The sequence below is a fragment of the Nuphar pumila genome, chromosome 2 (genome assembly GCF_984573655.1).
Source record: "Nuphar pumila chromosome 2, dmNupPumi1.hap1.1, whole genome shotgun sequence".
In the NCBI taxonomy this organism is placed as follows: domain Eukaryota; kingdom Viridiplantae; phylum Streptophyta; class Magnoliopsida; order Nymphaeales; family Nymphaeaceae; genus Nuphar; species Nuphar pumila.
In genome coordinates, this window is record NC_143250.1 from 70,177,012 (window position 1) to 70,189,343 (window position 12,332).

Sequence of the window (12,332 nt, forward strand, 5' to 3'; positions counted from 1 at the left end):
TATTAGAATTGGGAGCCCCAATTATTATGTTCCATCCATGCATCTGTTCCAACATTTTGTAGTTGACATGTCACCATGGGAGGGGCTAGGTAATAAGAACCTTACCAGTTAGTTTGTGGGGGAGAAAAGTGTGATACTCATGTCGCTTCAACTCACCATAACCAACAAGAGGGGAAACATAGGTGGTTTATGCTGTATATCAATGAAGGTACAGGCTCTTCTCAGCCAGCTGACTAAAAAAGTATTCATTACTTGGAAAATAATGATGACATTGTGTGCGTGACTGCATAATTACTGTTCTGCAAGCTTTCAAGTGTTAATTTAAGGGAAACAAAAGACAATTGTACACAAATTAAGTGGAAGGGAAACTGGAATTGAAGGAGAAAGAAGGGGAATAAGTAGAAGAAAAATATTGCTGGGAGAGAAATAAATATCTAAACCAATCAAAGTTAGTTTCTGTGATTGAAAGCATAGTCCATAGAACAACTGATCAGAAAATTTTCAGGAAAAAGAGAAAGAAAATGCTTTCGCTTATGAAAGGGCCAATTGAGACATTCAAGAATCAAGAATATACTGCCACTATCTTAGAAGCTTATACTCTGGTATCATGAGGTGATTATAAATGTGAGATTTTCATGATAATAGATGTGGCCTAGTGTTGAAATAAGTGTATATTTTGGTATTATACTATTTTGTGCATTATATTTATAGCAAGTGTATTTCTGTCTTTTCTCTTGTTTGGGGGTACTGTAGTGTACCATCATCGTCTAGGAATGCAAAAGGACATTTATGTCATTTTCCCCTTTTTAGTATGCTTATGTATCTTATGTACAACATGTGAATGCTATGTCACATGGGTGCGGGTGCGACACGGGTGCGGCGCAATTTCAAAAAATCCGGACACGGGGACTCGGCTATATACATACATTAAAAAATATATATATATATTTAAATATATATAATTATATATATATAACAATAAATTAATACATAAAGATTGTAAATTTTAAAGCAAAAATAAAAAAATCAATTCTTAACAACACAAACTTACCAAAATATAACACATAAAGAAGCTTATGAGTGTGATAAACAACAAAACTGATCATAAATTTGCCTCATCGTCTGAATTTGATGGAAGAACAAGATCGATGTAGTCCATGTTGAGAGTATGCAAATTATGTTCTCCCTCCAAGTCAAAATCTTCTGGATTTACATCCTAATTCTTGGATGGTCTACAACTGCATCAAAAAATGACTATATTAGTATCTAACTTAAAACTTTGAATACAAATATTTAAATACAAACTTTGAATACAAAGAAAAAAATACCTATACTCTTCTTTGGTGCGGCGATAAATTAATCATAGATTAGAGTATAACATAAACCAAATCCTCTGCTCTTTTACTAGTGAGTTTGTTTTTTTTAATGTTGTGAATTTGAGCATATGTACTCCAATTTCTTTCACAACAAGATGATATAGCAGGTTGGGATAACAACTTCATTGCAAGACGTTGCAGATTTGGTGTCTCTGATCCATATGTTGCCCACCAATTAAGGGGATCTTCCTCGTCCCTTGCCACGAGTGCTGCTAAAGAATCAAATCTCCCAGTAGAAAACTTGGCAAACTCACTATTTACAACCTTAAACATGTGAGGACCATTAAAAAGTATTCCCAAACATATCATTCTATTTTTTGATATCTCAGGATCTTCATTTGGAGAAACACGACCAACACCTGCAGTCAACCATTTTTTTGCATAGTATTTTGGATTGAGAGAGTGTGCCATGCAATGCAAAGGTGTATTGTTTTTATTCCATCTTCTCACTAAAACTGAATGTATATGATTGTAAAATTCTGAATCATCAAGTGCAATATCTTTCTTCTCATGTTTAAAAATGATACTTTGAACTTTTTCAATCATATTGTCCCACATTTCATAAATTCTATGAAGCATGGGTATATCTCTGTCAACTTCTTTCAACATTTCCCAAATAGGCTCTGTAAATTCGATAAAATATGTAATTTTATCCCACAAAAAATCATCACAGATGCATTTTTTGATAGCTTGAGCCTTGACATCATCTTCAGTATGATAAAAATTCTAATCTTGATCAACCATCATCATCATCAATGCATTCTTGAGTTGCTTAATTCTTTTCATCATAACAATGAAAAAAGCAAAACGAGTTTCAGCAACTTTCAGTAACTTGAGATCAGAATGCCTATTAAATATAGAAAGGGCATAATGATGGTTTATAACAAAATTTCTAATATTTCGAACATAATGCTCTATTTCCTCAATCCATAAGCACATTTCATGTGCATGTGCACCATCTTTTGATGGATTGCATATACTCTTAAGTGCCAAATTTAAACTGTGTGCTGCACAAGGAATCCAAAAAATATGTGAATATATATCTTCACTTGCCAAATTCATTCCTGCACGACTGCAAACGGAAGCACTGTCAGTAATGATTTGCACCACACTTTTTTTACCCACTTTTTTTATCACTTCGACAAATAATCTCTTTAAATATTCAGCATCTTTATACTCTCCAGATGCATCGACAGTCTTAAAAAAGATTGGCCCATTAAGTGAGTAAGTAATAAAGTTTATCAGTGGTCGCCTTTGTATATTAGTCCACCCATCAGAAACAATCGACACTCCATGTCGTTTCCATGCAAATTTTTGGGTCTCTAACAAGTCTTCAATTCTATTTTTTCCTCTACAAGAATGACTGTTCTTAGTTTTTCTGAACTAGGAGGCACATAACCACTCAAATTACAATTAGCCAAAGATGTAATCATATCTTTCCAGTATGGACTTCTAGCTGCATTAAAAGGAATTGAGTTTGAGTAAAAGAATCGACCAATCTTTTTATCAATTTCTGCTCTTGCCATGTTTTTGAATGACGCTTGTATTGTTTTATTGCTTTCCATCTTTCTTTTCTTTAAAAGTTCTTCTTGTATATCACTAGCAATAGGAAAAGATAAATTAATCGAATCATTTCTGATCTCTGCAATTTTCTTCTTTTCAGCTTCCTCTTGTTCTTTCTTTAATTGCTTTAACATGTCTTTGTCAACTCCAAAACATGCCCTAATTCCTTGACTACGAATATGCAAAAGATGTGCTTTACGAATATGCAAAAGATGTGCTTTACGAATATGCAAAAGATGTGCTTTCACACGCGTATAAGAACCTGTGAAAACAGTCTTACATAGATTACAATGAAACTGCACATTCCCACCACCACCACCAGCTTTTATCCCTTTTGTCACAAGCCTCCAAAGTGGTTGAGAATCTTCTAATTCAGGTTTAGAACTTAAACCAAATGTATTGACACTACCGCTAGAACTTGCCATTATATCTGAAAAGTGAAAACTGAAAAAAAAAGTAAATAAAATGGAATCTTCTAATTCAAGCCCCTGGTGAACCTTGCCGAGCCCCTCTTCTGCGAGCAGAGGGTGCAGGGAGGGCGGGGGGGCTGTCGAAAAATAAGAACGAGGCAGGGGCAGAGCCCGTTGCCTCGTTATTTTTTCTGGCAGGGGTGCCCGGCAGGTGTAAGGAGGAGTGGGGGAAGGAGGGGGCTCGGCCGAGCCCCTCCTCGTTTCCCTTCTGTCCGACGGGGCAAGGCTCAGCCTGTCAGTCGAGCCCCCTCCTTCCCCCACTCCTCCTTCTTACCCCTACCGGACAAATGGGAAACGAGGAGGGGCCGAGCCCCTCCTCTGTGAATCGGAGGCACAAGGACCCCTTTTCTGCGAGCAGAGGGTGCAGGGAGGGGGGGGGGGGGTTGCCGAAAAATGAGAACGAGGCAGGGGCGAAGCACCCTGCCTCATTTTTTTTTCTGGCAAGGGTCTCCGCCACCTGCCGGAAAATGAGGAAGGGGGAGCCCCCTACCGGACGAAGAGGAGAGAGTGGGAATGGGGGGCATACCTGTTGACGGAGGAAAGGGGGAGACGGTGGTTGGCATCGCCTGCGGCTACGGTTGTCGGAGTGGATCGTCGGCGTGAGGAAGCTGCAGGGGATGGGGGGAGGCAAAATCGACAGGGTAAGCCCCTCCCCCTGTCGTAAACCTCTTTTAGGGTTCGAAAGAAAATTTGGATCTGGGTTGGGTCCAGACCTGACCCAGATCCAAAACATATTTCAAAAAATGGACATTTTTGGACTCGGTCAACGTTGACCGAGTCCAAAACGAGGACGGCCTCGACTCGTTGACCGAGTTCGACTCAGCGTTGACCGAGTCCGGGCCGTGTCCTAAGCCGCACCCGTGTCGGGGCGTGTCGACTCGGGTGCGGCACCTCCCTAGCCGAGTCCGTGTGACATAGTGTGAATGTAAATCTGCAGTTTTATAATGTAATGAAATCCATTGTTGAACTCACCTTCTTCTTGGAGCCATGAACTGCGATACTGGGAACATGACAAAGATTAAAAATTCAGATGTTGACTGTACACACTGTTAGAATCTACGTCCATCTACTCAAACAATTCTTACCTTCATTCTGTCATGCATGAGTTTATCAAATAATATTCAAGATTATCTTTTTGTTAGAGCAGACATGAACAACCCGCCAGACTGGATACTGTCCTTTGTTTTTTTATTTGATTTCAAAAGGGAAGAGGACAAAACATTTTTAAAGAGGATATGTTATGTTGTCATGATGTTCAACTTCACTTTCCAAAGATGTTTAAATCTAAAAGATACTTGTGGAAGTGTATTCAGTAGCTGCTGGTGGATCTGGTTGGAATTTTAGCTTAGTTCCAAAGCTGTGAAGAACAGGTGATGACTTAAACCTGGAACAATCTTGATATTGATTCTTCGGCAATCATTGTACATTGATATATCCCTTCAGCGGTTCTCCCCCTCTGCTGTTTGTTTGCCTTTCTTGAGTCATGGTTAATGAATCATGAGTAATTTTTGTTCATTCATGAAAATTAAGTCTTGGTGTAAAACTTTATTTCATAACAAAATTAGATGTAGGAAAGGACATAGAGGAAATTTGAGAAAAATTAAGAACATTGTACAATGCATACTAAGCACACAAGGCGTGAAAGGCCTAAGTGGGCTTTAACCTTCTGATTCCGACTCCTAAAAATTTGTGAAAAAAACTGTGAACATATTATAGGACTTATCCTTGCTTCTGAATTCTTATATTATAAAACAGGTTTTTAGGTTAAAAAAAGATGTATTAGATATGCTTTACTGCATGTCAAGAGGTGTAGTTCATAATCACGCAGTGGTAGTGAGCCTATTGCTGAAAAAATTGTTTGCATGGTAGGGATGTAGTTCATGATTCTGCATCAGTAACTTGGAAAATCTCGTGGTCCAGAACTTTGAAAATTGCACTTCTGACAATGTGGGTTGAATTAGAAAACCAAACAATTTGTCAGATAATCCCAGAATATGTTATTTATAGTGAAAAAAGAAAGAACAGCAACTCTTCTTTCCTCAGGTTTTATATAAAATTCCTATTTGTACATATTTTTATGTAGAAAGTTGAATGACATTTTAAATGAGAAAGAAAGAAGCAACGCTATAACAGAAAATTTTAATTGAGTCATCCTTTTTTTTAGTAGCTGTTATTAGTCAGAAGAGGCTCTCCATAAGTTGGGGTCTGTCATGAGTCATGACATAGGTCATAACATAAACGAACAAACCATTCATCAGAATGACTACCTGCAATCTTTCTGTATTGGTTGATTTAACGAAGTCAACATTGTTCTTATCTGATTCAGATTGAATGTATTGTATAAGCCAGTTTCAGTCCGCAGCAATCCCAACCTTTTTTCTTTATGCTTGTTTATCATGGATCCTTATCCCTTTATATTTGTGTCATTGCTCTTCTTTTTCTAATTTAATATTGTTAATCTAAACAGTGCGCAACAAGCACGGAAGCCTGTTGCAGATTGAGAAAACTACTGTTGAATCCTTAACAACGTGGATATTTTTTTTGCCATTGTCAGTGATTGGTCCCTCCCCCTCCTTTTTTTTTTCCTTTTCATGTTTGATTCTCACTATAAATGTGATGAAGCAAAACACACACACACACACACACACACACACACACACACACACACACACACACACACACACACACACACACACACACACACACACACACACACACACACACACACACACACACATATATATATATATTAAATGCAACAATCCTGATAGACCATGATTAAAAAAAAAAAAGGATGAATGAGACAGAATTGTCCCTGGTATCCCTGATGGGATTGCAAAGATAGTATGAACATGATCTAAAGGTCTGTGGCTAGCAGTTTCCTTAACATTCTCCACTGACATACTTCATCATATGTAGCCTTTTTCTCTCTGTGGGCACTCCCTACAGACTTCTTGGAAGCTTTGAAAGATGGATCTTAACATCACACCTCAAACATGAGCAGAACCATCTTTTGCTTTCTTGCGAAAATTCACTATTATCACGTGTTAAATTGTCCATTGTTTTAATTATTGAAGCCCTTTCAGTCAATGTAAATTTAATCACATCCATTAGTGATCAAATTTGCTTATTTATTTTTCCAATGCTTTGTACAGAGAAGAAACAGTTGTTACACTAATACACCTGGGTGCTGCACCGGGTGCATTGGAGGATCCAACAGCGAAATTTCCGGAAGGTCGAACTGCTGCTGATTTAGCTTCTACTAGGGGACATAAAGGCATAGCTGGTTATTTGGCAGAATCAGATTTGACTAGTCACCTTTCATTAATTTCACTGAGCGGAAGTATAATGGATAATTTTTCTACAACACTTGCAGTGGAAAAGGCTATTGAAACTGTTGAAAATCAGGGACTTCTCCATCCTCTTGATGGAGACAGGGAGGATGAATTATCTCTGAAGGAATCTCTTGCTGCTGTTAGAAATTCTGCTCAAGCAGCTGCTCGGATCCAGGCTGCCTTTAGGGTTAACTCTTTCCGTCAGAGACAATTAACCGAGAGCAGTAGTGAAGCTTTTGATAATCCACACGACATACATAATTTGGTTAGTGCAAAAATGGCAATTAAAAGAGGCCAGTCAAATAACTCTCTTGAAATTGCAGCTGTCAAGATCCAGCAAAAGTATCGTGGTTGGAAGGCGCACAAAGATTTTGTGAAGATCCGTGAGCGCATTGTGAAAATCCAGGTTTTCCATTGCACTCTTTTCAATAAATTTTCAGTAGCTAGCTATATTATATGAAAGAAGACATGCATGACCTTTACTCTTGAGAAATACCCTTTTCTTTTTTTGGATGGTAGCGCGGTATAGTTTCTGAATAATAATGTACTTTCTAGACTGATTGTATTTAAAGTTGTGTTATTAAAATATCAAAAGCAAATGCCACAATAATAACACTCAAAAAGTTCTATTTTGCCTATACATTGGAAGTGTGATTGTTTGATATTCGTTGATCCCGCTTTTGTCCAGAACATCTTATTTGTGTTATCATGAAAAAGCTTCAGCTTGAAATGTGTAATTCTCATTTAATAATAGATCTGGAGCTGCACTTTCCCTTTGCAATGCGAGAGGATGAGAGCAATCATCTCATCCCAGAAAAGAGGGCAAAAGTATCCTGTAACAAAATTTATCAGTGCTCTGCTCTTTAAAAGTCCTCTTCAAGTACGGAAAAAAGGGACAAGAATCTAGAAAGTGGCATCTCTGTGGGTACATGGCGTGTTCTCTTATGCTTTTACTTGAGGATCCATGAAATCACAGATTTGCTTTCTTTGTATATGTTTAGATGCCGTTCAAGGTGCTCGGTGTAAACTGAAATTTCTAATCAAATGACATGGTACATTGATACAGGTATTATTGATTCTTAATATCTGAACTATTGTGACTTTAGATGACAAACTTATATTAAATTTTGATACATGTCATTGGGCCTCACTTTCAATACAAAAATATTTCGTATATAAAAACCCTTCCCAGTGACAGCTTAGTGATTTGAATGTTAGGATACTTGAGGAAAGCTTTATATAAAAAGGCCACTTGCATTGTCTAGTAGACCCTTTCTGAAAAGGTTTTTTTCCTTTTTTTTTTTTAAGATGCTTCCAATCAAACTGTCTTTCTTTAATTGTTTTAGTTGATCATGTATGCTTTTTTTACATTCTTTATCATTGTTTTATAATTTGGATGTGACACCTGTGAAAGTATCTTCAATAAGATACTATGATCAAGACCTTAATATTCTTGATAGAAACATGTGCACTCATGCACAATAAGAACTCTTAGAACACTTGTGCACAAAAGCACAACCCACTAAATCTCACAAATGCTCAAATGCATAAAAGAATATGAAAGCTTTATTAATCTCTTGGGCTTTGACCCAAAGCCATGAAAAATACAATAGGGGAATGCCCCTTTTTATAGAGGAAGTGGATGCCTTGGAGGGGCTCCACTTCTAGTCGTTGGAGCCCCTCCAACGGTCACAAATGTGACCGTTGGAAGGGGCCGAACGACTAGATGGTGGGCCCCTCCAAGGTGTACACTTCCTTTTACAAAAAGAAAAAATACAAAAATAAAAGAAAAAAAGAATTAAAGAAAAATACAACATATTCGAAAAAGAGTATGCGCAAAATGACTAAACTACCCCTATGACTATTACAAGAAATAAGTATATATATTATATATATATATGTAGGTAGGTACATGTACATATATATGAAATATATATGTGCATGTATCTTCCTATAAATATAAAAAATATATATCATCACATAGATTTGATATTACAATTTAACACCTCCTTCAATTGCTTCATTTATCTTTTTCTGAAATATGGTATTGATTTGTTTTTTGTCGGATAGTGCAGTTTTATCTCTCAATTTCATGTTAAGCTTGTCAGCTCTTGGAAATAATTTGTAAAGTGAATTCTTAAAACAATAGCATGACTGTTTTATGAAACATGTAGTATTGCTTTCAAGTGTCCAAATAAAGATGTTCCCCCTCCTTCAGGCTCATGTTAGAGGGCATCAAGTTCGTAAGCAATACAAGAAAGTGGTTTGGTCTGTGGGCATTGTTGAAAAAGCTATTTTGCGTTGGAGAAGAAAGAGGGTTGGTTTACGAGGATTTCGTGCAGATAAATCCATTGAAAATACAGAATCTGCTGGTGAAAAAAGAGATGAATACGAGTTTTTACGTCTTGGTCGAAAGCAGAAAGTTGCTGGTCTAGAAAAAGCTCTTGCCAGAGTCCAATCTATGGTTCGTTACCCAGAAGCTCGTGAGCAGTACAGGAGACTTGTGTTAAATTTCCAGAAAACAAAGGTGTGCTCCAGCTGTTATTAGTATTATTGTTGCTGCTGCTGCTGCTGTTTATTTTTGCCTTACAATTGCTCTTTCCATTGTTGCCTTGATTTCCTCGTGCATGATTTGATGCCTTACGCCTGAACATGCATGTTAACTTCTAACAGTTATCCAATGTACCTAATGCACTTGGATGCAGATGCAGAACACTTCTTGCTCGCTACACCTTTCAATAAAATATGTAGTTCATTACAGTTGCATTAGATGTTGCTATCATGATAGCAATTTCCTTTTCATCTCTGATATGCATGTCCATTCATTCCATGGAACCATTGTTGGGTATTCTCCGGTTAAGATCCAGAACGTGGTTCTTATGGGTGTTTTGCCCAAATATATGGCAATTACAGAAACAAGTTTTTTTAGGTCCACTTTCTCTGTGGTATTCCACCCCCTTGCTTGTTTTGGTCCAAAGATGAATTTATTAATGATAGTTGGTTGTATTCTTTGTGCTGAAGATGAAAACAGATGTGCCTGAAACTAACCAAGTTAGTACTGAACTGACCACAACCACAAGTAGTCCAGAAACTGGTTGGCTCAATTCCTGCTACTGCTAACAATTATGTTAATATAAAAAAAGACATGTATGAAGGATATGGAACTTGAAACTTTATATGCATGGGAATGGAGGGAGAGGAGAGTGTGTATTTCTTTTCTTTTTTTTTTTCTTTTATGTTGTACTTTTTCTAATTCATGAGCTGAGTCTTGCATATTCTTCGAGTGGAAATACTGACAGCGAACCTACATATACATGAGCCTTGGTATGTCTTCAAATGAACCGGCACCTCTACCCCCTTTCTCCTGTCTTCATTTTCTCTTATCTTTTTTTGATAGGTAAGCTGGGGTTAGGCAGACCTGTACCAGTTATACAACTATATCCCTGGGTATCGAACCCATGACGTCCCAGCTGTTAGAAAATAATACATATATGTATATACTTGAATATATATATATATATATATATATATATATATACATAATCTTTGTAATACAAGAATATGTATATGTATATAAATACATATTTAAAGTATATACTTATATTCTTGTAATTTTTATTTTTTATTTCTGTAATTTCTCATTTTATTTATTTTTCTTTTTCACTTTTTGTTCCCTTTCTGTACACAGTCAGTAGCTGACTGTGTACAGTGTACAACAGTCAGCCACTGACTGTGTACACAGTCCGTCAAATAAGAGCCATTAGGTTTATAGAAACAGCAAAGGTGCAACCTTTCTTTTTTATTAATTGAATTCTATAAATCATCCATATATGTGCTTTCTGCTGCCTTCTGAATGGTCACACAGATGGTTACACCATCTATTTCTCCTTTATTTCTTCCCCAAGATTCATGTTTCCTTTCTAGCTGTCATTTTATATCGGGCATGCATTCAACTGGATTGATGTCAATGCTAGCAAGCTAGGTATCAAGCTGAGCTGCAAAACCATCGTCTGCTTCCACGACTGGTCTTAAATTTATATTTACCTATTGCAAGTTTGATTCTCGTAAAGCACAACTTTTCGCTTTATTATCGCAGGTCAAGCAGTAGTTTTTCATCTGCAAACTATTATTCAATTAACACAATATACAGCATCATGTCAGCAATGTGCTTTCAGTGTCGTATGCTAGAGTTTCCAGCATTGACACGGCTGCAATAAGACAGTGATTTGTTGAATTTGTCTTTGAGGTGCAGTAACAGTTTATATACGATCAGTTAATGTTGGTTGTGATAGTATATACCTTGTGAACATTGTTTCTCCCTGTTCTTGGGCTGTCTTAATGATGTGCATTTATTTCAGATAGCGGATGATGGCGCTGCTGCAGGCGAAGTTATGAGTTCCAAAGAAAGTAAAGATATACAGGCCATAATTGTACCTATGACAGAATAAGCTCTACCAAGTAACAACAATATGGGGATGAGTTTCCACAGCTTCACGACCTCTGGGTTGTTTTTGTATGTATGTCAGTCTGACCAGTGAAAGTTTAGTCAACAAGTTTTTTGTGTATGGAAAGAAGAAACTGGTTGTCTGGTAGATTAGGAGACGGCTTCCTTTTCTGTAAATTGGGGCATACTAATTGGATCACTACTTTGGCGCCTTCGTTTTCAGTGTATGATGGTGTTCCTTGTGTTGCATAGCAGCAGGTATCTGTAATTAACCTAGGCTCATCCGGGCATTGTTTCACATTCTTAACATGCGTAAGTGTGATATATAATTAATGATGATGGCATAACAAAGGCTCTCTCTCTCTCTCTCTGAAAAACTGTTCACTGGGGGCGAGATTGTAAAATCAGAGCATGCAAGCCGAGCATATACAACAGCCTTCGTGCCTTGGTCACAGATTTGGTTGTCGGGAGCAAAATAAAATCTCACAATAAATTTTGTATGAACTTAAAAAATAATATTCTCAAAGTGTCACTTTGTAAAATTTATCATGCTTTATCATGAACTTAAGTTAACTAAAGTCTTTGATAAACTAGTGAACCACGACCACCCACTTAACTGCACCATGGATCGGGGTGGGTCAGTCGAGGCCAAAGAAAGCCTTCGTTCGGTGGCTGGTCACTATGCGTGTCCTACTTCCTAGGATTTGCGTCTCGGACCGGAAATACGAACCGGTCATCCGATAAGATGACATAAATCTTAAAAAGGGAAATCTAGGAAGCTTGTGTTCACACGCGCCACTTTCACACTAAGTTGGATCTGGGCCCACTGGGTCATGTGAAGGTCCATACCATTGACACCCTTGATCACTAGTGTGGGCTCTACCAACAATTGATTGGTTTGTAGTACTGAAGCCGGTCCTTGTTCCTTGAATGTGGATTGGATGTTTGGATCAGTTTTTTCCCAGAGTAGATCTGAATGGTGCAATGTGGATCAAGATGGGATCAATATATTATGGATATGGCCTAGGTACAATCCATGAAGGATAAATACGTAGTTGCTGCATTTCTGATGGACTAGGTCAGACCTCATTTCATTGAAATTCGGGCCCGTCTGATCAGAGACTGATTTGGAGAGTATGCTTGT

The 12,332-nt window shown here is 37.6% G+C and overlaps 1 protein-coding gene across 1 annotated transcript in view; it reads left to right on the plus strand.

Moving 5' to 3' along the window:
• The window catches only part of LOC149845718 (calmodulin-binding transcription activator 3-like), an 88,059-nt gene extending 76,520 nt beyond the window's left edge, over positions 1-11,539 (plus strand). The window contains exons 10-12 of the mRNA XM_089995940.1: positions 6,565-7,150; positions 8,963-9,271; positions 11,103-11,539. Coding sequence (XP_089852066.1) covers positions 6,565-7,150; positions 8,963-9,271; positions 11,103-11,192 — 985 coding nt within the window. The 3' untranslated portion in view covers positions 11,193-11,539. The remainder of the gene's footprint in view (positions 1-6,564; positions 7,151-8,962; positions 9,272-11,102) is intronic.
• The last annotated feature ends 793 nt before the right edge of the window (positions 11,540-12,332 follow it).